The following is a 26,463-nucleotide window of genomic DNA, read 5'->3' on the forward strand; positions in this document are numbered from 1 at the left end:
CACCCTCGCCCTCGCCCTCGCTCCCGGTCAGCCCTCCAGCGAGCTCGCCGACGCTCCCAGCTAGTGCACCGAGCGGCGTCCCTTCGCTTCCTGCCAGTGTGAGCCCGCTCTCAGCACCCAGTGCACCCTCGCTCCCGGTCAGTGCACCCTCGCTCCTGGCCAGTGCACCCTCGCTCCCGGTCAGCGCACCCTCGCCTTCGGCCCCCGTCAGCCCACCTTCGACGCCCTCGGCCTCCCTTCCCGTCTCTGCGCCCGAGGTCAGCAGCCCCGCGTCGAGCGTCGCGGTCACGGGCCCGACTGGCACCGAGTCGCTCCCTGTTGCGCCTACGAGCGTCCTCTCGGGCGTTCCTACCACTGTCCCAGCGCAGCGTCGTGGGGACTTCCACCCTCACGTCATCGTCGTCTGAAAGGAAGAAAAAAGGAGCTTAGGCGATTTGAGAGGATAGGCGGGGGGGGGCAATCGTGATGTTGACCACCACGACGAACATGAATGCTTGGCGGAGCAGACGGACTCTTTGTGTTTGTGCAGTGCTTTCTGGATGTCGCTGTGATGTTACAGTAGAACACGTTGCACCGCATCGCCGTATTCGTATTCAGTGATCAATTTAACCACTCAGTTGCTTATCTTCGCGTGCGTTGCGTTCAGTCTGGCTAAGCATGCCTTTCGCGCGAGAGCCTGATTTCCAGCTATGTAAGATCGCGATAGCAGGTTGACATGCGAGCTACGTGAGAGGCGGAGGTAGTGCTAATCGAGAGCGTCAGTAATACTGGTAGGAGTTGAGAGGTGGAGAGAACAGAGGTCGTCGCAGTGCGGAGGGACCGGAGCGTCGTGGCGTTACTAGTAGGGCTGTACATACTTGCTCAATTGCTGCCTCGGGATTGCCATCAGACCGTAAATCTCAGCCGTCTCTCTCTCTCTTTCTCAGGCGTATGCCTACATGCTACACATCCTACATTGTACAATCCTCAGCAAGTAAATGAAGCATATCCAAGCACTACTAGTATCCAAGCATCATGATGGATGGTCACATTCACAACCTCGCCATCGGTGCCGCCTCGCGGACGTGCACGATGACCTTGCCCCACGTCTTGCGCTGCTCGATCGCGACGAGCCCGTCTGCGGTGCGCTCGAGCGGGAACGTCTGGGGGTAGACGATCGGCTTCGCGCGGCCAGACCCGAAGAGACTATGTAGGACAGCGTCGTCAGTAACACCAGGCACTAAGGAGGATATAGCAGACGTACTCGAGGAGCTCTTTCCAGACAACTGGCACGCGCTCCGGCTCGATCTCTGCGAACGATGTAGTTCAGACATGCGTTCCCTCGCTGGAGGCTATAACGCTGTAAGAGACGTACTGGTGTATGCGCCCCAGTGGATGCCAACAATCGAGATGTTCTTGAGGAGCACCAAATTCAGCGCGAGCTTCTCGATCTGACCCGCCGCGAAGCCAACGACGATCGCGCGCCCCTTCCACGCGATGCACTTCAGCGAGTCTACAGATTCGGTCAATCGGCACACTCATCAGGAAGAGGGCATCGGGATCGCTGCACACCTCGGATGAGACCGACTGGGTCGTAGATGACGTCAACACCCTTGCCCCCGGTGATCTTGAGCACGTCCTTCTGCCACCCTTCCTGCGTGTAGTTGACGCCGTAGTCCGCCCCTGCCTGGCGCGAGACGTCGAGCTTCTCCTGTGAGCCTGCTGCAGCGATCACCTTCGCACCCAGCGCTGTCGTGTGCGTGCGCACTGAGCACGAGTCGATGCGAGGCAGGGTGTGGGCAATTACGCACCTTTCGCGAGTTGCACAGCAGCGATACCGACACCACCAGCAGATGCTGTGACCAGCACCCACTCGCCTAATCCCCAGGTAAGACGGAGGACGGCCGCGAGGCGAAACACATATGTACGCACCTGGCTTCAGCTCAGCCCGCCCAACCAACGCCTCATAACTCGTCGGCCAAGTGACATACAGACCTGACATCCGCCAACAAGCTTGAGCAATCCCTTCCTCCCTCCCGCAAGAAAGCGAGCAAGCGAGACACGCACCAGCGCCCTGGTCATACGTCATGTTATCCGGCAGCGGCACAAGAGCCTCCCAGTTCACCGCGACCTTCTCCGCAAACGCGCCCTGCGCCGCCCCGAACACCCTGTCCCCCGCCCGGAACGGGCACCCGTCCGGGATCGGCGAGTCCGCCGCGACGCGCCCCGCGAGCTCGCTCCCGAGCACGAACGGCCGCGGCGGCTGGTGCTGGTACTTGCCCTGCGCTTGCAGGATCTGCAACGTCCATCCGTGTTTGTCAGCGTGGTTTGGGATGTGGCGTGGCCAAAGGGAGAGAGGAGAGAGGAGTATACCGATTACGTACGTCGAAGTAGTTCAGCCCTGCGCTGTAGACGTCGACGAGGACCTGTCCGGGGCCTGCCTTGGGCTCAGGAGCGTCCTGCGTGACCGGGATCTTGGACGGGTGCGCATAGTCGGTCACTACGAACGCGCGCATCGTGCTGAGTGTCTGAGTGTCGGAGTGTCTGAGTGTCCGCTTGCTGAGTCGGTAGTACTGTATTGGACGCCTCGGTCGACCTAGCTGCACGGATGTGACAGGACGAGCGCAGCAAAGGACAGGAATGCGGGGTGGAGGCTCTGACCCTCAGAGGCGGCCGGGGTACCATTTGTACGGTGCGCCATCATGGTTGCCGGACAAGTCGGGCTTTGCCAACTCCCGACCCGGGCGCCCTGATTATCCCCCCCTGACCCCGCTCTGCCCCATAGCCTTCCCCGTGGGGTAAACATAGAGGCAGGAATCTGGAAAAGGAGGAGCACTATGCACTCCGCACATTGCTGAGACTTACAGATCTTACTCTGTCGTCTACCAGGTACCCGTCGCAGAAACCCGTGAGGCCGTGCCAGTGAGGTGACGTCGAATTCTCTCCCGACACCAATTCGCTAGAGCAAACGAGGATAATTGTCGATGCGTGATATATGTACAATGCGCGTGAGTACTTAGTGTCTACAATTCGGTCATTCTCTCTCCGTCTTCCTCTGCCTCTGCCGTTATTACCGACTACTGATACCGACTGAAAGTCCCATGCCTGCGCCTACGCGAACCCAAAGCCCTCCCCACCCTCGTTGATCGCGAGCAGCAGCTGCTGGCGGAGCATCTCGTACGACGAGTACTGCGGGAGGTCGATCTGGTTGAAGCCTGCAGAGAAATACGTGTCAGCCACACACAAACAGCGAAAAAGACAAAAGAGAGAAAAACGTACAAGTATGCGCCTGCGGCAGCCGGTCCGTGTCCCCATACGCCTTATGTATCGAGAAGCGCTGCGTGCCCTGCACGCCCTGCAGCTCGACGAACCCGCCGAGCGGCACGCGCGACGTGCCCGTCGCGAAGCTCAGCACCTTGGCGCGCTCCTCGCGGTTGAACGACTTGAGCGCCCGCCACCACCACACGATCACCGGGTCCGAGCTCGTGTACCCGTTGTACTCCGTCGCGGACCGCCACTCGTCCACGTCGATGTCCGGCGTGCCCGAGATGAGCAGCTCCAGCTCTTGTTCGTTGAACTGCGTGCGATTGATGGTGTGTCAGATTAGGTTTATGTCAAGGAGGGGTAGAGAGAGCAACTCACGATGGACACGAGGTCCTTCGGGATGATCTCGTAGAAGCCGGCGACCAGCGACTCGATCTGGTCCTTGATCGACGAGTACAAGCGGTAGTTCGCAGAGAGCTGCACGAACTCCTTCTTGTTCTCGTTCGTGACCGGAATCGAGGCACCGCCCTCCTTGAGGTCCACAATCTTCGTGACGCCAAACTATAGTAACAAAGAGTTAGCACGAATGTCTCCAGTGAGCAGCTCCAATGAACATACCTCGTCCGCCTCCACGCTGAACGTCAAATCAAGCGGGCTGGGGTCGTTCTCGAGGATCCAGCACAGCGAGTTGTAGTACTCGGGGTCGACCCACTCCACGTCCTTGTAGTCGACCTGCTTGCCGAGCAGCTGCCTGTACAAGCTGCGCGCAAAGTACGCGTCCAGCAATCGCCCGTCGTAGATCGCCTTCCCAATAACGCGCCCGACGAACTTGAAGAACGACAGGTGCTCCGGGTTGACCCACGACGCGCGGTTCGGCTGGTACGTCAGCTTGTCCGCCGCGCACGGCTGGAAGAGCGCGTAGTTGGGGTCGAACATCTGCCGCGCGAGGATCTGGAACCACTCCCGCGTCACGCCGCCCGCGTCGACGCCCTCCTCGTCGTAGAAGCGCACGCTCAGCTTCCCGTACTTGATCTGCTCCCCCGTCTTCCGCTGCAGGTACTGGAAGCTGTCCTCGAACACGCGCTGCCGCCGCACGTTGAGCTGCAGCGTCCCGTGGTGCTCGCGGTTGTGCGGCCGCCGGTGCAGCTGCTGGTTGAAGTAGTTGCGCTTGTTGTCAAAGTCCAGCACGCGCGGGTTGTGCACGAGGAGAGAGAAGGAGCCGCTCATGAGGGACGGGTTGTTGCGGACCATCAGGTTGAGGACCTTCCGGTGCGCATCTGTGAACGTGACGAACAAGTCTTCCATGGACTCACGAGCACTGGTAGGTGACCGCGGAGACGTGGATGCGCGAAGAGCACGGACGGTAGTGCCAGACGTGGTCTTTGGTCCCACGTACTTGCACACGACCATGAGAGACTCGATGAGCGGCAATAGGACCGTAGCGATGTGCTCCATCTCGGGCTTCTCCTCGATGATCGAGAGACAGTCACCAAGGCGCTTCCAAAGGGGCGAGAAGCGGAAGCTCTCGTAGATACCTTGCACCTTCTCGATGTCCGCGTCCGTCGAGTTCCCGGACGTCTTCGGCGAGTACATGTAGTCGATCGTCTTGAGCACCCTCAAAAGCTTGGCCTGGTCCGACGAAGCGGGAGAGAACTTGGCGGCAATCGTGGTGGCGAGGACGTCCGGTTGAGCTTCTGCGTCCCGCAGAGCGCCTGCGAGCTCGTCCAGAGAAGCGTACAAGCTCTGGCCAAACTCCTGCGCTCGAGTACGCAGTTCGGATGCGACGACCTCCCGAGCATCAGGGATATGCGAGAGATGTTGGATGAGGTTCAAGCTCTGCATGAACGTACGGCCGGAGCACTCGCCGGCGGTCAGGACATTCACAATGAGGCGAAGAACGTGGTGGGGGATATGGGGAGGATTGGCGAGGAGGACCTTCTCTTCGACGGTTGCGGGGGGCTTCGTCTGTTCGTTCTCGGGCTGTGCTGCAGGTGCAGGAGCTGCGCCGCTAGGTGCTGCAGACGATGTTAGATCGGGAAACGCGGGTATAACATACTACAACTCACCCTCCACGGCCTGAGCAGCTGGTTGATCCCCTCCGGTGGCGGGAGGCTGCTCTGTGGTTGGAGCTGGTGGTGCTGTCGCACCCGCTGCACTTGTCTCTGCAGGTGTCTCCGACTTCTTATCCTTGAGGCTGGCCAGTGGCCGAGTGACAGTCGCGAGGAGACCCACGACGGACTCGACGATCGAGGGCGTCCTCAGGATGGACGCACGATCCAGGAGGCTGAGCAGGAGGACGATTGGATAGTGAGTCTGCGGCGCTGGCTTCTCTTTACCCTTGCCCTTCTTTGATGAGCTCCGACGCAGGCCAACAGGGAGTTCGTGTTCGGTCAAGAAGAACAGCGAGGAGAGCTCGTTGGAGCTGACAATGTAGGTGAGAGCTTCCAAACAGCGTTGGACGATAAGTTCTGGCACGACATCGTTCTGGGGCAAGGACAGAGAGCCAAAGTAGTCAGACGGAACCCGTTGCTTGCCGATCGCCTTAGGCGTTTGCGGGGCTGTAGCTTTCGAGTGACGAACAGACATTTGCGCAAAGCTCTTGTCGATCGAAGCAAGGTCACCAGAGCCATCTTGCAGGATGCTCAAAAGAAGGTTGAACAAGTCCGTGCGGGACTTCGCATTCTCGCAGAGGTTGACGAGCACCTTGTAGAGCAGATTCTTCTTCAAGATGTGCGGATAGAAGAGGAGCCTGACCAGCGCGGCCAATGCGGACTTGTCGAGCAATTGGATCGCATCGCGGGGCTGGGGTGCCTTCGCCGGCTGAACAGCAGGTGACTGAGCCCCGCGAACGTCCTGGTGAGCCTGGTGAGCAGGGACGTGACGAGCTCTCGCGGGTCGACCGTGTTCGCGATGAATATTTGCCTCCGCGATCATGTGGGAGGGTAGGCTCTGAATGAAGACATCATCGGAGTCCATCAATACGACTTGACGGAGTTGAGGATCCAGACTAGCGATGAAGGTGGCTGGATCAATTTCAACAGGACCGCCCTGTTGTGCAGCTTGCTCCGCTCGTGTCCTCTGGGCGCGCTCAGCGGCCTCCTGTTGGATGATTTCAGCCCGGATGTCTGGCGGCAGAGCATCAAGGAACTCGGCGCTGATCTGGGAATCCGCGGGTCTCTCGACCTGCGCCGCGCGCTGATCAAGGACGTGTTGGTTGAGGACCTCCTCCCGCATATCGTCTGGAAGAGCCTCGAGGAAAGTGGGGTCGATCCCAGTGTCGGTGATGTCCACAGGATTGCCGTGAATCATGACAGTAACACGTTCGGGTGCTGGCGCGCCTGCTCCGGCAGAAGACTCTGCAGTCTCGGGTCCGTTGGCGGTAGTCGACGCCTCGCCAACAGGAGTTGTGGACTCCTCTGCCGCGTCCGCCATCTCCACATCGTTATCAGAGGTGCCAGGGGAAACTTCTTGAGCAGCGGCCGCAGCAGCAGCCTCGGCAGCCGCAGCTTGGGCAACAGCCGCCTCTGCTGCTCTCGCCTCCTCTTCCGCTTTCGCCTTCTCCGCTGCCTCGACTGCCTCCTGCTCCTTCTTCGCAGCTTCCTCCGCAGCACGTGTTTGCTCTTCGCGGAGACGTTCCTGTTCGCGCTCTTCAGCTTCCTTCGCCTTCTTCCACGCTTCGACGGCGGAAGGTAGGAGGGCCACGACCACGTGGTTGTTCAACTTGGCGAGGCGGGATTGCTCGAACTTGCCGTGGAGCATCTTGGCTTCTTCTGCCCAGCGTTGCACTGTCAGGAGAGGCTCAAGTGAACGACCTTCCGTTCGAGCGTCGCCTTGTCGCGGAGCTCTCTCCAACCGAATGGAGGCCGAGATGGCGCCGCCGCGCCCATGACGCAGGTTGCCCAGGACACCAGCCGGGACGTTGATCTGCAATCCCTCGTGTCCCAGAGCCGCACGCCCATGCGAGATCATTTGCTGTAGGAATTGGGTCGCGCCCTCTCCAAAAGCGTCATCAAGAGTGGTGTGCAGGTCCAGGCCACCGGCACCGAGGATAGTGGTTCGGTTGTTTCGGCGAGAACGGCCCTGCGCTCCTCGAGCGGCATTGGTGGCGGGGTCGAGCATCAACGGATGAGTTACATTCTCCGCTGAAGGAGCAGGGGGGTTGCGGCGTCCGAAGATCTCCAGGTCGTCATCACCTACGACTTCTTTAGTTTAGTGCATCAATAGGATCGAGAACACTCATACCTGCACCACGCCTCCGCGACCCGCGGACTGCACCAGTCCAGACAACAGGATGACCGTCCGGACCACCTCCCAAACCAGTCGCCAAAGGACCACCTCCAACTAGAGCGTTTGCAAAGCCTGCTGCGATGTCAAACAAGCTCGGCCCAACATGACCTTCGTCGACAATGCCAAGCTCGTCCGCAAACCTGAGAAGCATCAGTAGGCCGTATCATTGGGGTAGAATCAATACAACTCACTCTTCGCCTTCAGAGATGACATCCCCTTCGTCGTCCAGATCCATTGGCGCGATAGGCATGTCTACTAGGAAGGTCAGAGCAAATCGAGCTGCGAGCAACGAATAATGTACCTCCAGTATCGTCTTCCTCATCAGCCTCGTCTGCAACCTCATCCGCACCTTCTCCAACGGCGATATCCTAGCGCATCGCGTAAGTCATGGAACCCGACATAAAAAACGATGAATGATGTCACCTGCCACATATTTCCGTCCCCGTCCTCCTCATCCTCATCATCAGCCTCTTCTTCAGCAGGTTCGCCTTCGTTCTCAACCAGGTCTGCTTCTTCTTCCTCGTCCTCTTCCTGCCAGCCCTCCTCCTCCGACTCTCCAGTATCGTCTTCAAGGTCTTCCTCAACGTCTTCCTCATCGGTGGCTGATGTGTCTTCGCTGCCTGTCTCATCGCCGAAGTCCATCTCAACATCGTCATCCTCGTCATCCTCACCCTCTTCGTCCATCTCGTCCTCGTCTCCGTAGTGCACGCCCTCCATCTCCTGTTGCAATGTCAGTGTCAATATCGCGCACAGAGTTGGTGATACTTACACCGCCGAACCTGCGTGCACTGAAGTGAGCCAATTAGCAGAGAACAAATCGAGATGTGTACTTACAGTCCGAGCGATGAATTGCGGTACATCTGGCTGGCCTCCTCATTTTCGGGAGCCTCCGTTTCGTCTTCGTCGTCTTCCTCCTCATCCTCTGATATGTCGGACTCCGAGAGCACGTCCTTCTGCTCCATCAGCTCCTTGTTCTTATCGGAGACACGGCTCATCTTCATCGCGATCTTGGTGCTATATGACATATCAGTATCGACAACAGAACAGTGGAACCAATTATAGACGTACAGGTGCTCTAAGGGACGAAGGACCGATGAGACAACGTTGCGGATGTTCGGGTAGTTCAGGTCGACCTCGGAGAGCACGTTTGTCAATGTTGCGACAAAGTTTTTCTCCAGCATGACCTTCGCGATGTGCGTCGGAACCTCGTCGCTCGCCTTCTTGCCGTTGACGTTGAAGCGAACCGTCAGCAGACGATGACACAGATCGGAGAGTGCGAGTAGCCGACTGTAGCGGGTCTCGGGATTATCGGAGGAGGGAAGGTCCTTCAGAGCGCGGCTGATCGCCTCGAGGACGAACTTGCGGACAGAGACGAGGTCGGCCGGAACGTCCTTGATGTCTTGATTCGCCGCGGTATCAACGCAGATGGCGACGATGACAGACATCGCCCAGTTGCACAGCGTGATCTGCTTGCGAGCCTCAGAGGGGGGTTGGGGATTGATCGTACCGAAGGTCATGAGGTCGGAGAGGAGGAACTGGATCGCTGCGGTGCGGTGCTTGAAGCCACTATCCTTCGCAGGAGTCTGGTTGCGCTTCTTCGGGTTGTACGACAGGAAGGCGATCTTGCAGGAATCATACGAGAAAAGAAGCTCAGTGAGTATCTGCATGATGAAGCAAGGGTAAGTGTAATCGACCGGCTCTTGAGGGGGCTTGGACTCAGATGGCGCCGGCGCGCCCTCGATACGGGGCTCAGTAGAAGACGATGCATCCGGCGACTTGATCGTGTCTGTCCCAGCGGTGCCAGTCGCGCCCTCAGACGCCATGTCGGTCTTGACAGTTTTCACAAGCTCGCCGATAAGGTAGTGGATCAAGTTCTCAGTTGACTCCGCAGGGGCGTTCGGCGTCGACGGCGGTGGAATCACGGGCTCGTCTACCTGCATCTCATTGCTCTTGCTTTCGTCCTTGGTCTCCTTGGACGCGGGCTGCGACGGGGAGGGTGTCGGAGCAGGCTTGAGGCTGATAGTCTTCACTGATGAATAGGGCTGAGACAGGTGGCATAGCTCCTCCGTCACCTTGACGAACGCCTCAGGATCACGGAGTGCGCTGGAGTTGCAGCTAGAGACGAAGGTGTTGATCTCAACCACGCGAGTGCGAGGATGAGAGAAGAAGCGCTTGACCTCCTGACGCATGGTATGTTGAAGAGTAGATTGATTCTCGACGACATGGCGCACGATGATCGCGATGTAGGACTGAATGCCCGTCCCGCTCTGTGTCCCAGAAGAGATCCTCAAGTACTGGAAGAGTAGTCCGACACCGTTCCGTTTCACGAATGACTCGGCGATGTTCTGATCTCGAGTCAAGAGCACGATGAGTCGCAGCACGGAGATGAGCTCGTCCTTAGGAAGAGTGGGGACAGCGAGGAGACGCATGCAGAATTCGAAGAGGGAGTGGCGAACTTCGGCATACCGGGGACCCTGAGCTATCGTGTCGCGGACAATGGGCTCGTTCTCCTTCGGAAGAGTGATCGTGCGGGGAGAGTCGCCTAATACAAGGAGAGACTCGATGACAAGCAACTGAGCCGACAGCCACTTTGGAATGGTAGGTCGTCCGTCTTCTCCAGGGTTAGACAGCAGGAGGGACAGAAGCACGTTCACGAGGTTCTCCGCCTCCTTCTCCGGCATCTGCGAAGCGGGGGACGACGGCTCGCCGAGAACAAGCGCGAGCAAGTGGCATCTAACAGAGAGTGGCTGCTCCTGCACGTCATACGCGGAAGGAGAGAATGCCTGGATGTCGTCGATGAGTGCTTTGACCGCTTGAGTGCGGTACTCGCTTGTCGGTCCAACGAAGACCTTCTGCACGTCGAAGACCAGTGAGGGGTGTTCGTCGACGAGACTGAGGACACGGCGGCCGATGCCCTCCTTCAGGGGCTCCCGCGCGGCGTTCAACTCCTTGACCCATTCTTCAGCGCTCTTGCCCGGAGGCGCAGGAGGCTCCTCCGGTGCAGCGTCGGGTGCTGGCTCGCTCTCTGGTGGCGCCGATGAACCTTCCGCGGGGGATACGGGGGCAGCTGGGGCAGCATCACCTTCAGCTGGCACCTCGGCTTGACCCTCAGCCGGCGGGGCGGCAGCTTCGTCCTCGGCAGCGGGAGCCTGAGCGTCGGGAGCCGGCTCTGGGTCTGGAGGCAACGGGTACGGCTGAGCGAGCAGGAGCTCTGTTGCTGCGTTGACGTTGTTGCGTGTGCGCAGGAGAGCACGCTCGGCAGCAGAGCGCGGGAAGCCCATATCCATTAGCTGACGAATGCGGTTCTCGTCGGGGGCGGCGACCGGGATACGAGGCACCCCGAGGCCACCTCCACCTAGGATTGAAGCCGAGGCCTGCACGTCCTTGATCTCTTCATTCTCGGCATTCAATAGTTCCATGACGATGTGGACGACCAGCTTGCTGACGCCGATCGGTGCAGATGGTAGCCAGGACGCTTCCCAAACGGAGCGGACCAGAGGCAGCGCGGCATGACGCATGCGGACTAGGAAGTTGTGCGGTTCGAAGTACTCCGCCTCCGTGTCTTTCTTGTCTGTAGTTATGGCAAGAGGAGTCTGAGTGGAGTCGAAGAGCGGCCGCGAAGACACGAGAGGCTGGATGAGCGACAGAGCGACCTTCAAGCCGTTGAATGCGTGCGTGAGCTCCTGCTTGGTCACTTCCGACCGCTCGTCGGCGTTGATCTGAGTGATCATGTCAATGGTGTTGAGGAACTCCCGACAGAGACCGAAGAGCGCCTCAAGACCGCCGACACGGTTGAACGCAACGAGTAACATGGTATGAAGTGTCCGCTGAGAGGGGCGTTCTGATGTAGAGATGTTAGTGGGGCCGCACGCAATCGGCACTCGAGCTTACCGTCAACAAGGAGAGCCATCGTCGTGTTGAGCATGGACGTGTAATAAGAGAACAGAGAAAGCTTGTCACCTAACACCTAGATATCAGAAAGAACACTGTTAGAGCGCGAATGAGACGTACTGAAGGTCTTCTGCTCGAGATGCTTAACGATGATGTCAGCGATAACGGCAGCTGCCTCCTTGATCTTTGCCTTTTGACCAGCATCTGAGCTTCGGCGCGTCTGGAATAAGCGCACGATTGCTGCCAATCATCCGTCAATCTACTGCTGATCAGCGGTAGCTCTTTCACTTTCACTTACACTGGAAGAATGGCCCCAGTGATGAGGGAATCTGCGTGACGAGATGCTTGACGCCCTTCGCGTTCTTGTCCCTAGGCTGCTCCTCTTTCTTCGCGGCCGACGACGATGCCGGTGCATTCGCCGTCGCCGGCTCAGCGGGCGTGGCACCATTGGTGGCGACCCCGGATGGAGTGCCTGTGTCCCCGGTGCGTTCTCCCGCAGGAGTGGGCGTTTGTCCGTCTTGAGCAGGGGTAGCGCCGGAACCAGCAAGCAGATTAGAGAAAATATCATGGGGATGCGAAGCGACATCGATGCCGCGCGCAGACAACGCAGACTTCAGTGTGATGTTCTCCCATACACATGCACGCTGTAGAGCCCCGAGGTCACCCAGAGCAGACGGCGTTCGGCCGATGAGGGACTGCAGCAGGGTTTGAGTCGCACGGCCGTGCGAGTACCCCGCCGTTGCGTAGATATCAGAAAGGAGAGAGGCACGGGTGTGCAGCGTGATGAGCTTGCGGAAGCGATCGTTTGCCTTCTGCTCTTCCTCGCCGGCTATATCAATGTGAGCAATGATGATCTACATTGGCAACAGACCAAATAACTGACCGCTAAACTCGACCAAAGGAAGCAATTTCGGCTGCTCGTCCATCGTCTGCCAAAAGTCCTTGCACTCCTCGAGAGACTCCTGGACGATCTTGACGAGGAACGTCAGTGTCTCGCTCGTCGCTGCCTCTGCCATAGTGCGGATGACTTGCACGAGGGAGTCCGAGGCGACGCTGTTCGCGAAGTCGTAAGGGAGACACGGCAGCGACGTAAGCCTCGCAAGACGATCCAGTCCATCGGCATCGGCAACGAAGTCTCGGCAGTGCGGGACGTGCTGGAAGAAGCCCTCGAGGAACTGCGCATAGACTAGTGAGTACACCTCGCAAAAAGTGATCAACACGATATTACCTTGCCGAAGACGTCGATATAGGAGATGACCAGGTTGTCATGCGACCTGCCAAAAAGATCGTTAGAACTTGAGCTGGATTGCTCCTGAGTTGTCTGTTGAGAGGGGGACGAGGTCTGTTCCGTAGGCGCGGGCTGATCCACGTCCATAGCTGCGCCAGCGTCTGCGCTCGAAGACTCGGCAGGGGCGGGGTTCTGCGGCTGCAGCTTATAGTAGTGCTTGATATCCTCAGGAACGGTGAACGCGTTTCCAAGCTCTTCGATCCTCGCCATGGTGGTTTTGATGGCCGCGAAGACCTTGTCCTTGAGCGCCGGGTGGTGGCGGATGAGCTCCTCGATTGAAGTGCCGATGAGAACTGCATTCTCCTTCTCCTGGAGGACGCGCTGGTGGTCCTCGGACGTGAAGATGGAAAAGAGACTCGGTATAGTGTTCGGACGCGAGTTCAACTGGTCCTGCCCAGCCTGATTGAGGCATAGCGCCCCGAGGGCGTTCGGAACCGACTGAATGACTTCGATCACAGGCTCGAGACCCTTCTCAATGACGCTGTAAAAGACCTCTGGAAGTTCTGCTTCCTGTATAACAGGCAGACAAGTGGGCTCATTGTGCACGAAGATCGCCATAATGTTGATTGCTGAATACGGTGTCAAAGTCAGCGTGGAATATAACGAACCACCCGCAAAGGCTTACCGAGGGCAAGCGCGCTAGGGCCGAAGACGGCGCGATGTTGCATGATCTTCTTCACTGACTTCAACAGCGATGAGTCGAGAAGCCCTCGAAGGCCTTCAGCAGTGCCGGACGACTGCATCATGCGATGGACGGAACGTAACGTATGCTTCAGAACCGCTGTTCGAGCGACCGAGAGCTTGCCTGAGTCCCAAGCGTCAGCATAAAGACGCAGCGTCTCAGGGGAAAGACATTACCATACGGAGCCACCGCATCGTTAGGCGCGCCGTCGCCCCCGTGCTCCTCGATGTCCAAGTTGACTTCGTACTGAGGCACAGGGTCAGTAAGAAAAACCAGAATGTGGTACAGCACGCGTACCTCAATGCGATCGACAAGAATTTCAACGCCGCGAGCGTTGCAGAACAACGTGAAGGCATTTGTGTACCCGTAGAGCACGTTGTCCAGGAGCTGCATTGTCTTCGAGACAAGGTACAGGCGGTTGGGGAGTCGATTCTCGATCGCCTGGATGAGCACAGGGACCAAGCCAGCACCCACAATCATGTTGCCTCCTGAGGAATGAGTCGCAAGGAAGGTGATGAAGGAGAAGAGCGCCTCCACGAACGCTTGTGGCAGAGTCGACGATGGCTGAGCCACCTCAGAGACTGTCTTCCTGAGCAAGGCCATCAGAATACCGTGATTCACGCCAGCGTTCACAGCCGTGAGCACGTCCTGCACCTTGGACCTGTAACGGGACATCGCGTCGAGAGCCGCCACAGCAGCGGTCTGGACCTGGATGTCAACACCGCGGTCAAGCTGCAAAAGCTCGGCAATGTGCGTGATCAAGTCAGGCTCATACAAGAACAGCGACGACTGAGCCTGAGAGTCCGAGTGCGTGTGGCCGAAGATGGCCGTCGAAAGCAGGCGGACGACCACCAGCTTCTCGCGGTCGCCCGTATAGGCGTTGGTCAAGACTTGCGCACCGCGAATACGCATGAGGAGCTCGAACTTCTCGTTGTCTGGGACGTTGTACGCCTCGATGGAGTCAGCAAGGATGTCCATCGCAGGCTTGGATTCAATCGTCTTGCTATCGATGTGGATGGTGACCGCGCCGGACGAGGTCGACGCGTTGGCGGAAGTAGCAGCAGCTGAGGAAGAGGGCTTGCGGGGCGTTTGCGCTACAGAATCAAAGACATCTCCCTCCGCCGTCTTGTCCTTTTCCTTCTCCTTCCCAGCAGCACCCGACGTAGCCTGACGATAGAAGACGAAGTTCACTTCCCTTGCCTCCGTGGGGAGCGCCTCAACTTGCGTTCTCCCCTTCTCCGTCGCTAAATCCACCAGATTGATGTCGTAGTCACGGAGGTTCGGCCAGCGTTTGGCTAGCGATGTGAGACGGGAGGTAGAGATGTTAAGGGCATGTGACACAGAGGGCTGCGAAGAGTACTGCTGTGCGGGGCGCAATAGGAGATTGAGCGCGAGGATGAGCACGTCCAGATCGGACGAGAACATCAGGCTGTTGAGACGCTACATGCATGCGTGTGTTAGCTGTGGCTGGGGAGAGCACCAACCGACGGCGGGCGAATGTCGCACTCACGTCATAGGAATTGAATGTTTTCCTGTTCGTCGAGTTCTCCAGCAACAACCGCTCGAAGCGGAGTATCTCGCAGACAGTCTTCTTTGTAAGAGGGGTGAACACGTTCACCTGGAGGTTGTCGATGTCGTAGTCCCGGATTGCCTCCTCCAGGATCGCGTCGAACTTGTTCAGGACCTTGATCCATGCGTTCAGATCTGACCGGGGCCACTTCCACGAGTCGATCTGAGACAAAACTTCGTGCAGATCTTCGTTCGGTGTGTCCAAAAGTTTGCTAATGAGCTCCACGACTTGCGGCAGCTGTACGCCCTGTGAGCAAGGAGGCGCGTCTCGTCCAGCCAAATTGACGTACCGGAGCTACCGCTCTCTTCGATTTATGTAGGATCCTCATCGTCCACGACGATGTCGAGGATAGCGAGATTTGTTGTCTTTCTTCCTTGCGAGCGGCTTAGAACGAGAATGTGGTGGAATGTGGGTGAATCGCTGCAGAGAGCGGTGGCGGATGTGGGCGAGAGCAGGACGAGCAGGTCGGCAGCTGAGGACCGCTTACGCCTCCCTCGTCGCCAATTATGACGATGTTCCCACGGATACAATCGGGAACCGGCCCTCAGACGACACCTTTTCTCACGAATAGAACCCTGTTCAATGAATTCTATCTACTTGACCAAGCAAGACGCGACGCGACGCGTCTCAGACGCGTCTTAGCTTCACCTCTCTTCCACCTCCTACGACTAGCCCCTCCGACATGGTCAAGCGCAAAGCAGCAGCGGTTTCTAGCGACGACGACGAGACTTACCAGCGCGTCGCTGAGAGCGAATCGCCAGAGCGACCCCTCCAGACCGCTCGCCGCAGCGGTAAGAAGTCGAAGGTACATTCCGTCAGCGATGAGCTACTATTATATTTGTCGCTTCTAGTGTCTTACGGTACTCCCGTTTTCAGAGAAAGGATGACTCAGATGATAGCGAGGAGGAAATGCCCATAGCAAAGAGTGTGAAGAAGCCCAAGGTTGCGGCCAAACCATCGGTATGTACCAACATGCACGCCGCCCGTGGGTGCTAGTCTGATCTGACTGTTCTTAGTCTGTCAAGAAACCCAAGGCACCCGCGAAAGAGATGAAACATAGAATTGATCGCCTCCGACAGCTCCGCACTGCTCGTCTTGTCGATGCAGCACGTATCGATCCACAACCACTTGAAGCCATGCTTCTGCGCGAGCTCGCAGCAACGCCTGATCTTCTCGCCCACGAAGTCTCGAGGATTCGTGCCATCCTTGGCGCACCTCTCCTGGATCTTCCGGACTTCCTGGAACGACTGTTCCGGGGGCCCATCCTCAGGCTCATTGTTCCAGGTGTGCGAAAGGGCTGCGAAGCCACCCGGGACCTCCTCGGGGGTCCGGAAGGAATGGAGCTCGGCGCGGTCGGTACTGAGGACCCACATGGAGAGGTCTGCGTAAAGAGGTTGATGAACTATGACATCGGAGTGGATCAGAGGACAAATCACACCTTGAATGGAGTCAAAGAATGGGAGACGATACCGAGGACGAATGAGAGGGACGCAGATGGGTGACGATGTGGGATAGGGAAGAATACAGACTAGGACCGCGTGTTCGATAGATGGCGAATCAGGCGAGTGAGCGAGAGGGACGGCCCACGTGGGTAGCACTAGGTAGTGGGAGTCAACCGAGGGTCGCGGATATTGGTACGGGTTGTACAGAAACGGCGGGTAGAGGATGGCAGAGAGGTGGAGAGAGCAGAAGTCGTCGTGGTGCGGAGAGAACACAGGAACGACACGGTGCTGTGCCGTACTGGCATGCTGTCCTCGAATTCCCATGGGACACATGTGAGCCAGTGAAGATGCGATACCGGCGCCAGGCTCCAGCTGGTGTTCTGATGCCCAGTATATATCTCTCGTGGATGACTGCTGCAGTCAACTCGGAGACGAACAATCCACGCAGGCTCGCAAGCCAGCCTCTGGTAGTTATCGGACCGGCATCTAGAGTTTAACCAGGCGACAAACCCACACACCCACAAAATCGTTTTGCGGGATGATTTGCGCATTCTGTCTCACGGAGGCGGTTGTGCATGCATATAAGGGACGCTCGCGTTCGCTTCGGCTGGTCGTGAACTGGCACCCTTCAGTCCCCAGTGCAAAAGACGTAGCCGCCCTCTATGGCGACATGTAAGCCTGTAAACCCTACGATGAGTGCTGAATACACCCAGAGAGGTGTCTTTTGTCCATGGCCTCCATCCCAAAGACGTCATCCTTTTAACCACAGTGTCCACGACCGGTCAATAGCTCGTAAGGAACGACCTCTCTACGGACCGCAGCCGCAGCCGCGTTCGTGGGTGCTTGCCGGGATGAGATGGGGAGTTACGAGCCGCCCACACGAGTGCGCTGTGTTGAATCGGAGCATATTTCAAGAGAAAAGCGATAGGCAAGCGTAACATCCATCGTATACCCACTCGCCGAGTCGCCATGGCCGGGTGCAGCGGCATTTCGCCTCATTTCGCTGAACCTGCCATAATAAGAAAACAATCAATGAGAACATGCACAGCTCACCACAGTCAGGCAGTCAAGCAGAACTTGCGTCTGGTTGTTCTGCAGGTCTAGAGAATGCGCGTACGGTCTCTAGATTTTGTGGACGTCGAGTTTGCGGCTTGCAATGACCACGGTCCTCCCACAGACCGCCTTTATGAGTCGCATGGTTAGAGGATGGTGCTGCGTTCTTGTATGCTCGAGCTTTGAATCAATAGAACCCTGGAGTCCAGGCATCGTCGGAGAGGGGAAGGAAGAGACGTGAGCTCGTTAGCGCCGCCCCACCGAGTATTAGTGAAGTCGTTCATTGTGTTCTATCTCAACATACGCTGAGTGTAATCTTAGCACAATGAGGGACAAGTATCATGGAACTTTTTGTGCTGGGAGAGGTGAAACGAGGAGAAAAACAAAAAGCGTGTCAAAAAGACCGCTTGAGCGACGCCAGCAGGATTCGAACCTGCGCCTCCAAAGGAGAACAGATTTCTAATCTGTCGCCGTAACCACTTGGCTATAGCGCCATGTTGGTTTAAGTTGCAGTATTTAGTATCATTCGATATGGATTGAGGCGAGCAGAATCGACGAGAACTCAAGCAACTGTGTCCCAAACACAACGAAGCAAATACAATACAAAACCCCTCCTCCGAACTCCAACTCCAACACCTCAAGGGTATCGCGCGCCCTCCCTGAGCAAGCCCACACAGACGTTCACCCAGCCATCCGCCCCGGCCATACAAGCCCCGAGCCACGCCATCTCCGTGTCCGGGGGCGCAGGGACGCCCTGGATGAGCGGGTATGCGAGGTTTGGCTTCTTCGAGGCCGGCTCGGGGAAGAGGAGGGGCAGATGGGCGGTCAGAAAGGCGGAGAGGGTGTGCATCGAGCCTGTTGTGTGCGTGCAAGAAAGGGAATATCGTCAACGGAGTTGCGCGGAAATGGGGAGAGACAAGTTGGCGATGGACATGGAAGTGCGAGTACAGTGTGCGGTAGGCGTGCGAACAGAAGTGGAGGAGGGGAAGAAGAGAATGGCAGGGAAAAAGACGCACCATCCTCGAGCACCGGCGGGACGAGGTCCTGCAGGACGGGCCCGTCAGGCAGGTATATCCTTACGGGGATGTTGCGCACGTTGGAAGCCCCATCGCGGTCGGGCCCACCACTTGAGCCTGGGTCTGCAGATGGCGGGCGGGTGTGCAGGGATGTCGAGGTGGGTGGGGGCGGGGGCGAGTTGGAGCGCGCAGGCGTCGTCGTGGGCGTGATCTTGGAGGCGACACGCCAGAATTCGTCGAAGTTGTCTATGGGCGGGGTCGGTTAGTAGACGAGCCAATGGTCAATGTAACCCCGATTGATGTGTGAGGAAGGTATCCTGCTCAGGATGACATGGTGGCGTTCTCATGGCCGCGGACAAGCAGGGCGTCGTATGAGCGGCCGCCCGGACATGTAATCCGTGGAATTGAGCAAAACGGGGAAGCTTGCCTGCACGTCACTCCTGAATGGGACGATGACATGACAGGTAGGCTGGAGCAGCGATTGTCTCCACCCCTAGCGTAGAACCCCCGCTGGACGTGCCTGAAGTGCCGGAGAATTTGTCTGCGTGGCTGCAACTGCGGTCCTTCCACCTCCATATGCTCGCAAGAGCTAACCGACGTCTTCCTGGGGACCATGCGTGGTAATACAGGCGGCATCCGCGATGACACAAGACACTTGGGGGTTCGTTGACTTGTAAAATGGCAGATAGGCTCCGAGAGGAGGCTCTTGCGGGAGCGGTCGTTCTACTGCGGCAGCGGCGTAGCCCCGCGCAGTAGAGAGAGTCCTGCCGCGGGCCCAGGACGGAGATCGAAGAGAGATAGGACTCACGTTCTTTGATTCCTTCCCAAAGACCGTCCTGCTCTGCCTTCCGGAGGCCAGTCATGCGCTTGGTATTTCCCCACCGGATGAAGTCTGCCTCTTTCAGCTGACCCATGAACGCTTGTTTGCATGCCTCGGCGCTAGGGGAGAGGAGAAGCTTCTCTGTTGGCGGGGAAGCGAGATGAAGGACGAGACGGAGGGGCGTAAAGAGGGATGGTGCGGATGTTGGCCTCGCCGACTGTGAGATGGTGTGGTTGTCGTAGATGAGACCGATGGGCCAGTGCCTGTTGTGTGAAGCTTGGATGAGTACGCGTGTACGATGGAGGTCAAGGGTGGACGCACGCACCACTTGAGGAGACTCCCACCATCGCTCTCGAACCACCAGTCCTCCTCCTTCATGGTGCGTGCGGCGGTCTCGTCGAACACGACGTCCATGAGAAAACGCTTTATCTCGGGGACGAGCAGGGGGAGGTAGCTGACGCGCGGGGCCTGGATGTAGTAGCACTCGAGGCCGCGGTCGGAGTTGGCGGGGAGTTCATTGGGGTCGACGCGTATTTCGAGGGGGACGGTGCCCTCCCATGTGAGGCGGCGGAAGAGGGTGGTCGAGGCAGGCGTGGAGAACGCGGAGGGCGAATGGCGCGGCGCGTACGAAGACATCCCGAGTCCGCGTCCCCGTCCCTGCCCCGGGGCCCCAAGTCCTCCCCACGCGGCTCTCGCGTGCCCGCAGTCGGGCGACGGCTGGGAACGATGCGTCTGGGCGGCCGCAAAAGGGAACCTTGCCAGGCGGGGAAGCGCGACACGTGTGCGGAGACGGTCACGGGGCCGAGGGAACTGACGTCAGGGACGACATTGCGTCGCCTGCTCGCTCACTTGCGCCAAGCTGCGCGCATTTCTATAAAGCCTCGCCGCGCACGCACCACCCTCCTCACTCCTTGCCTCTCCCCACCGACGTCCTCTCGACGCAACCATGCCGTCCCACAGCAACTGGACCGACGGTCTCTTCCTCAAGGTTGCTCTAGTCTTCCTCACCACGTCGCCTTTGTCCTCACCAGTTTGCCACACAGATCGTGAACGTCATCGTGTACTTCCTCTTCTTGGGATCCAATGTCTACACCGTTGCAGGCCCTACCGACGTTTACTACACCGGAAAGGAGACCTACATAACTCCCGCGCCATGGGCATTCCTCATCTGGTACGAAGTCGCGCCATTACGTCCCGTCTGCACCTGACCAGGCCTCGCCAGGTCTCTCGTTCACCTCCTGCTTCTTGGAACCATCATCTACCAGTTCTTCGACGGCGGTAAGCAAGTCATCATTGACGGCATCGGTTGGCGGCTTCCCCTCCTCGCTGTCCTCAACGCGGTTTACGTGAACGTCTGGGCCCGGCACTACTACATTGTCGGTACGTGTCTCGCCCCACGCCTCCGGCTCGCACCGTGCCTGACTGTGCGTCTGCGCAGCTTTCATCTTCGCGCTCTTTGTCAGTTCTGCGGTGACGGTAAGCTCCATGCTATACCATAGACAGACAGTCGCTCATACTGCGTACGCAGCACATCTACTACATCGTCAAGAAGTTCCACGAGCCCCAGAGCACTGCGGATGAGCTGTTTGTCCACCTGCCCTTCTCGCTCTACCACGGCTGGACGACCGTCCTCGTCATTCTCACCGGTTTCGAGGCGTTTGGCAATAACGCCGCTGTCGAGCCCGCCGGCGTCTGGACTGACGTCTTTGTCTTCCTTGCTCTGTACGTCATTGCCCTTGTATGACGTTGTTGTGGCTTGTGATTGACACGCTCTCCTCCCTTCAAGGTTCTTCCTCGAGGCTACCGCGGCGACTTACGCGTTCTCGTCCGCCGAGGGCGACCTCCCCGCGAGCATCGCCATCGCCTGGTCTCTCTGGGCCATCTTCGCCCACCAGCGCTACCCCGCGTTCATTCACTGGAGCGCTCTCGCATTCGCCATCCTCTCGCTCGTCTGGGTCGTCAAGGCTGCCATCGGCGTCGGCCTGAAGATCCGCAACGGCGGCCGCGGCATCTCCCTCGACGAGGAGCGCGCTCCCCTCGTTGGCGGCAACTAAAGAAACGCACACAATGTGTGCACGTCAAGGCCATATACACACGACTGAACGAATTGTTACGATCGAACCATCGGACTCGGATATCCCCAGTATCATCTCTGGTCTCTGATCTATTCCCCCGTACGTACTCGCTGCTCGACGTATCGTAGCTGTTGGTGGCATGTAATGCTCGCTAGCTCGCTTTGCTTGTAATTGTAGTTGCATGATGTCGGATATGTCCATTTCCTGACTGTTCCACCTCTGCCCGGAGGCAGATGGAGCAGTTGAGGCTGTGGTCTGCCTCGCAGAATGCCCGCACCCGCGCACGCGTTTGTATCTCCCTGCTGGTGAAGGCTTTGAAGGGTTTGCCGAGTCCCTCTTCTATCCCCAGGTCCGTGCCAGCTTCAGCTAAGTTCTCATGGTTACGTTCTTCGCAGTGGGCAGGATGCCTCCCCGGGGGTCCCATTTGGGTGGAGTGCATCTAGGAATTTTCACGCTCGTCGCGCGCACTCGGGAGGATGCTCACAGCCTGCGTTACCAAGGTCGCACAGTCACGCACACGCAGGAGACAGGGTGTAGATGTTCAGGTGCGTGGAACCCGTACTCAAGGCTTTCGAAGTCTCAAGGACCTTCTGAGGCGTCTGAATGCCTTCATCCCGGGTCGAGATACTGAGCTTCCAACGGTCCATCACGCCGGCCTCAAAATTCGCCAGCTCCGGCGTCCACATCCCGCACTGCTCAACGAACGACTCTTTAGCCTTGAGACAACACGATGCCACGGCGTTGGATGACTGGCGTCTCCGCATCACAGAGGTCCAGATCCGACCGTAGATTAGCTCGTGTCCAGGCACATCCTCGCGTGCCATGGGGTCTCGTAAAACGCCAAAGCTCATAGGCTCTTCCCCCGCGATGGTGTGCATTGCTGCACAGCATCTGCGAACGCACTTTGCTGTCCTGTCTTTTACTAATGGTCTTCGAGTCATTCACATCGCCGGCAGTTTGCAAGCTAGCGCACTGAACTCAAGTTTGAAGACGCAGTAAGCATATTTCGTCGTTGGTTCGGTCTCATTCTCATGCTCGATAAGATAAACAGGCTCGGCGAAGCTTGGGTTCCTGGACCTCGCTCACCTGATGCACCGTGCAGTCCCTCGAGCCGGTCATGATAGAGGACTCCTGCGATACGTATCGTGCAACAGAATCACTGCTGATTGAGCACCGTGATGGCACGAGGTACAGACGCTGCGCCATCGCGGCGTGTGCTCACTAGTGCTAGCCTGAAGTTCGAATCGCCAGTGGATCCTGGGACTCCGACGGTGCTATCGGTATCGCTATAAACATGTTGTCCTAGCCATGGGCCGGGAGAAGCCTCAGTCTTCCTCCTCTCTCCACGAGCGACGGCTTGTCCGGACACTCGCTCTCGCCTGTGCTTTGGTATGTGAGGCTTGGCATGACGTATGCTAATAACTGATGTTGTGCGTTTCTGCAGGATCTGATAACTCCGAACTGGCTCGTCGGTACGGTATCATGGGCATCCTCGACCAGAAGTCGGAGTACCCGGCCTACACGCTGCCCGACGTGCAGCTGCGACCCCCGAAGCAACAGAAGAGACTTGGCCAGAGGGCAAGATTCTGGGTGATCACCCTCGCTGCAGTGGGATACGTCGGCTTGCACTTTGGGGGAGATGTCTTCCTCCCGCAAGCAGCACAGCAGCCAGCCGAGAGTAGTGTGGTGTCCACGAAGGATCTTGACTGGTATGAGGTGAGCGGTCCGTTGCACCCCGGAAGCTGCTTGGAGGAACGAGTTCGCGCGACTCTAAGTGGGATGATCTGTGAGTACTCATTGAGGATGCACAGCTCGAACCATCCAAGGACCTCCACTGGACGCCATGTTTCGACGGGGATTTGTGTGCACGCCTCCTCCTTCCCCTCGACTACCTCTCCCCCGACCCGGACGGACCCACGGTAGCCATCGCTATGCGTCTCGTGCCTGCAAAATCGAGAGGGACACCCGACTACCGCGGCACTGTGCTCGTCAACCCGGGTGGCCCAGGAGACTCTGGGACGTTCCTCATTGCGCAGGCGGGCGAGAAACTCGCTCGCGTCGTCGGGGATTCGTTTGACGTGCTCGGGTTCGACCCGCGTGGGACGGGCGCGAGCACGCCCAACGCGGACTGTTTCACGATGCCGAGGCAGCGAGATATGTGGCAGACGTCGATCGGGCACCGGTTCATCAACACCTCGGACGAGACGGCGGAGTTCTTCCGGACGCGGGTCGAGGTCGTCGGCGCGAGGTGTGAGGAGTATATTGGCGGCGAGGGCGGGATTGGGCGGTTCATGAGCACGGCGAGTACCGCTACGGATATGGTGAAGATCTCGGAGAAGCTGGGGCAGGAGAAGGTCATGTACTGGGGCTTCGTGAGTATCAACTCTGCCAGCGGGATACTACTATGGTGGCTGACGACGAGTCGCAGAGCTACGGGTCCGTCCTAGGCCAGTACTTCTCCGCGATGTACCCGGAGAAGGTCGGCCGGGTCATCATAGACGGCGTGTTCGACTCGCACAATTACCGTGCGGCGCTGTGGAACTCGAACCTGTACGACTTTGAAAAGGTCGTCGAGTCTCTGTTCACATACTGCCACCAGGCCGGGCCGCTCCAATGCGCGCTGTACGAGTCGAGCCCGGACAAGATCCGTGCGCGGTACTTTGCCGTCCTCGACGCGGTCGCACACAAGCCAGTGGCTGTCCCGCTAGCAGAGTCCCCCATGGTCGTGACGCGCAGAGACCTCGTCTGGCAGCTCTTCGCCGCGACCTACAGGCCGCTCCTCCGGTACAACGCCGTCGTCGACGTCATCCGCGCCATCGAGACCGGGAACCAAACCGGTCTCGTCGCACTCGCACCCAAGATCCGCCAGCCAGCCCAGTGCGACTGCGCCGCGGACCAACACCCATGGAATTCCGAAAACGAGGCATTCTCTGCCATCGCGTGCGGCGACGGCGAGGAGCACCCGTACGACGCGGAGACGTACCGCAAGTACTACGAGGACATGGTCGCCGAGTCCCCGCACGGCGGGCCGATCTGGGCGATCCACTACCTGCAGTGCGCGGAGTGGCGCATCCGCCCGAAGTGGAGGTACACGGGCCCGCTCGCTGCGAACGCCACCGCGAGCCCTCTGCTGCTTATTGCGCCGCGGTTCGATCCGGTGTGCCCGCTGCGCGATGCGTTGGTGGTGCGCGAGCGGTATCCGGGCGCGGGGCTGCTGGTGCAGAACTCGCATGGCCATTGTACGCTGGCCGCGCCGTCCCTGTGTACGGCGAAGCATATACAGGCGTATTTGAAGGAGGGCACGCTCCCCGAGGAGGGGGCGGTGTGCGAGGCGGACGAGCTGCCGTTCATTGGAGCCGTGAGGGATGTCAGCGCGTTGTCCGTGGAGGACAGAGATTTGTTGGATGCGATGCGGGGGTTGGCGGAGGTGGTGCCAATGTTTGGCTTCTAGTAGGCGGTCGGAAGTTTGCTGTATACGTGCCATCGAGAGATCAGAATCAAAATTTTCCACGTTACTCGTCGGAAGGAGGTGGTCGGGTGCACATAGTTCATGTGCATGAAAGTCATCGTTGTTTCTAGTCATGGTGCAAGTAAGTAGCCTACCGAAGTAAAACCGACTGGTAAGCCCGATTGAAGCTTGGCATCAACAAAATTCTTATCGGGTGATAATCCCAGTAATAACATCATAAGTAAGAAGCGAGAAACCCAGCGCCAGGCAACCTCAGCGATGCTGCCTCTGCCCGTTTCCCTCACCTCCTCCTCCCGACATCCTCGCTCCCGGCACTACCGTAGCACATGGGACGTTCTGCGCACTGGCGCGCGCATTACTAACCTTGGCTTCCTACTCCTTGCTGGCTTCGCGGCGTTTTCCTTTTTCTTAAACCTCGTCTGGTACTTTGGCAGTTCGGACGAACATGGATACTCCCATGAAGGAACATACGCTGCCCCACGAGGAATCTGGGAGACGTTGCCGCGCGATCCCACCTTGGAGGACATCGACCACTTGATCATGGTACCAGGCCATGCCATATGGAAGGGTACAGACTTGGAGGCGCGGTTGGACGAGGACCAGTGGGTATTGGAACCTTACCAACGTGGAGGAGGGCGCGTGTCTGCGTTCTTCAGGCATATAGCTGCGGGGTACGTCGTGGCCGCCCTTCTATACTTACATGCGATTCACTCATGCCAAACAGTGCTGAGCTCGCGCGAGATGACGAGCATTCGCTCCTGGTATTTAGTGGGTGAGTAATCCAGCTGCGGCGTCATCTGAAATGAAGAGTGACGTCGTATACCAGTGGACAGACCCGTCCATCCTCAACGACGACTGAAGCCGAGTCCTACATGCGGCTTGCGCACATATCCAACCTCATCCCGAGGACGTCGTCAGACGTCCTCCGTGCAACCACGGAGAACTACGCGCTCGACTCGTACCAGAACCTCGTTTTCTCAATAGCGCGCTTCCACGAGTATACTGGCCGGTGGCCTAAGCGCATAACTGTGGTCGGATACGAGATGAAGCGGCGACGCTTCACCGAGCTGCACCGCGCAGCACTCCGTTGGCCGGCGGACCAGTTCGAATACGTTGGCATTGACGCGGAGGGTCACAAGGACGCCGCGCAGCAGGGGGAGGTATGTGCTCTCTGACATCTAACTCGTCACTCGTCTTGGCTGACCGCTCGTGGTATGATGGTAAAGCTGCAGAACGGCTATCTGCCATACACTCAGGATACCTACGGCTGTCATGGCCTGCTCCTCTCGAAGCGCCGCGCGCGCAACCCGTTCATGCGCTACCACTCGTACTATTCGTCTGCACCGGAGCTCGGCCCTCTGCTGAACTGGTGTCCGGGGCCTTTAGAGGGCGGCCAGACGGTGGCATATCCTGGGCCTTTACCGTGGTCTCACGTCAAGTGAGAGCCGACTTCGAGATAATGGAGGAACACCAGTTCCGTTTATACCACTTGGCGACCATGTCTGGCGTACGCGCGGACTTCATGAAGACACCTCTACGGCATCGCTGTACCGACGGTTAGAGAATCGCCCGTCGCATGATGTTGACGACGGAGCCAGCATAGACGTAGTCTCTAGCTCTAGATTGG

The 26,463-nt window shown here is 58.2% G+C and overlaps 8 protein-coding genes and 1 non-coding gene across 9 annotated transcripts in view; 4 read left to right on the top strand and 5 right to left on the bottom strand.

Annotated features, from left to right (window-relative positions):
• Positions 1 to 407, top strand: part of L226DRAFT_523876 (uncharacterized protein) — a gene marked incomplete at both ends in the record, with an annotated part of 1,144 nt that extends 737 nt beyond the window's left edge. Inside the window, one exon of the mRNA XM_067678852.1 lies at positions 61 to 407. Within this exon, the coding sequence (XP_067534369.1) occupies positions 61 to 407 (347 nt within the window). The remainder of the gene's footprint in view (positions 1 to 60) is intronic.
• A 269-nt stretch (positions 408 to 676) lies between these two features.
• On the bottom strand, positions 677 to 2,692 carry L226DRAFT_536068 (alcohol dehydrogenase). The gene is made up of 8 exons (XM_067681036.1): positions 2,364 to 2,692; positions 2,047 to 2,275; positions 1,912 to 1,974; positions 1,791 to 1,856; positions 1,552 to 1,728; positions 1,355 to 1,492; positions 1,244 to 1,289; positions 677 to 1,185 (listed from the first exon to the last, which is right to left on the bottom strand). The coding sequence occupies exons 1-8, from the start codon at positions 2,493 to 2,495 to the stop codon at positions 1,032 to 1,034; spliced, it is 1,005 nt and encodes a 334-aa protein (XP_067534370.1). The 5' UTR covers positions 2,496 to 2,692; the 3' UTR covers positions 677 to 1,031.
• Positions 2,693 to 2,936: 244 nt separating this feature from the next.
• Positions 2,937 to 15,423, bottom strand: L226DRAFT_488466 (uncharacterized protein). The gene is made up of 22 exons (XM_067677239.1): positions 15,251 to 15,423; positions 14,902 to 15,198; positions 13,689 to 14,831; positions 13,568 to 13,637; positions 13,335 to 13,514; positions 12,650 to 13,278; positions 12,305 to 12,596; positions 11,720 to 12,250; positions 11,542 to 11,661; positions 11,422 to 11,490; positions 8,599 to 11,371; positions 8,365 to 8,544; positions 8,300 to 8,309; positions 7,954 to 8,250; positions 7,832 to 7,898; positions 7,722 to 7,782; positions 7,486 to 7,670; positions 5,310 to 7,436; positions 3,862 to 5,258; positions 3,622 to 3,804; positions 3,259 to 3,556; positions 2,937 to 3,194 (listed from the first exon to the last, which is right to left on the bottom strand). The coding sequence occupies exons 1-22, from the start codon at positions 15,287 to 15,289 to the stop codon at positions 3,091 to 3,093; spliced, it is 11,052 nt and encodes a 3,683-aa protein (XP_067534371.1). The 5' UTR covers positions 15,290 to 15,423; the 3' UTR covers positions 2,937 to 3,090.
• Positions 15,424 to 15,611: 188 nt separating this feature from the next.
• On the bottom strand, positions 15,612 to 16,524 carry L226DRAFT_536070 (HET-domain-containing protein). The gene is made up of 3 exons (XM_067681037.1): positions 15,978 to 16,524; positions 15,838 to 15,921; positions 15,612 to 15,766 (listed from the first exon to the last, which is right to left on the bottom strand). The coding sequence occupies exons 1-2, from the start codon at positions 16,332 to 16,334 to the stop codon at positions 15,850 to 15,852; spliced, it is 429 nt and encodes a 142-aa protein (XP_067534372.1). The 5' UTR covers positions 16,335 to 16,524; the 3' UTR covers positions 15,612 to 15,766; positions 15,838 to 15,849.
• A 1,344-nt stretch (positions 16,525 to 17,868) lies between these two features.
• On the bottom strand, positions 17,869 to 17,950 carry L226DRAFT_t138. The gene has a single exon. It is a non-coding gene; the product is annotated as a tRNA-Ser (tRNA).
• A 58-nt stretch (positions 17,951 to 18,008) lies between these two features.
• Positions 18,009 to 20,058, bottom strand: L226DRAFT_536073 (uncharacterized protein). The gene is made up of 3 exons (XM_067681038.1): positions 19,618 to 20,058; positions 19,281 to 19,555; positions 18,009 to 18,718 (listed from the first exon to the last, which is right to left on the bottom strand). Exons 1-3 carry the CDS (start codon positions 19,926 to 19,928, stop codon positions 18,282 to 18,284), a joined length of 1,023 nt encoding a protein of 340 aa, XP_067534373.1. The 5' UTR covers positions 19,929 to 20,058; the 3' UTR covers positions 18,009 to 18,281.
• Positions 20,059 to 20,223: 165 nt separating this feature from the next.
• Positions 20,224 to 21,648, top strand: L226DRAFT_488473 (uncharacterized protein). Its single transcript, XM_067677240.1, has 6 exons — positions 20,224 to 20,280; positions 20,336 to 20,463; positions 20,515 to 20,672; positions 20,731 to 20,768; positions 20,821 to 21,014; positions 21,079 to 21,648. The coding sequence occupies exons 1-6, from the start codon at positions 20,239 to 20,241 to the stop codon at positions 21,344 to 21,346; spliced, it is 828 nt and encodes a 275-aa protein (XP_067534374.1). The 5' UTR covers positions 20,224 to 20,238; the 3' UTR covers positions 21,347 to 21,648.
• Positions 21,649 to 22,781: 1,133 nt separating this feature from the next.
• L226DRAFT_510098 (alpha/beta-hydrolase) lies at positions 22,782 to 24,860 on the top strand. The gene is made up of 3 exons (XM_067678244.1): positions 22,782 to 23,083; positions 23,179 to 23,739; positions 23,796 to 24,860. The coding sequence occupies exons 1-3, from the start codon at positions 22,793 to 22,795 to the stop codon at positions 24,816 to 24,818; spliced, it is 1,875 nt and encodes a 624-aa protein (XP_067534375.1). The 5' UTR covers positions 22,782 to 22,792; the 3' UTR covers positions 24,819 to 24,860.
• A 234-nt stretch (positions 24,861 to 25,094) lies between these two features.
• On the top strand, positions 25,095 to 26,278 carry L226DRAFT_464909 (uncharacterized protein; the record flags this gene model as incomplete). The annotated part of the gene is made up of 4 exons (XM_067675891.1): positions 25,095 to 25,507; positions 25,561 to 25,608; positions 25,663 to 25,996; positions 26,063 to 26,278. 4 exons carry the CDS (start codon positions 25,095 to 25,097, stop codon positions 26,276 to 26,278), a joined length of 1,011 nt encoding a protein of 336 aa, XP_067534376.1.
• Between the last annotated feature and the right edge of the window lie 185 nt (positions 26,279 to 26,463).

This window comes from Lentinus tigrinus (assembly GCF_003813185.1).
Source record: "Lentinus tigrinus ALCF2SS1-7 unplaced genomic scaffold L226scaffold_16, whole genome shotgun sequence".
Classification (NCBI taxonomy): domain Eukaryota; kingdom Fungi; phylum Basidiomycota; class Agaricomycetes; order Polyporales; family Polyporaceae; genus Lentinus; species Lentinus tigrinus.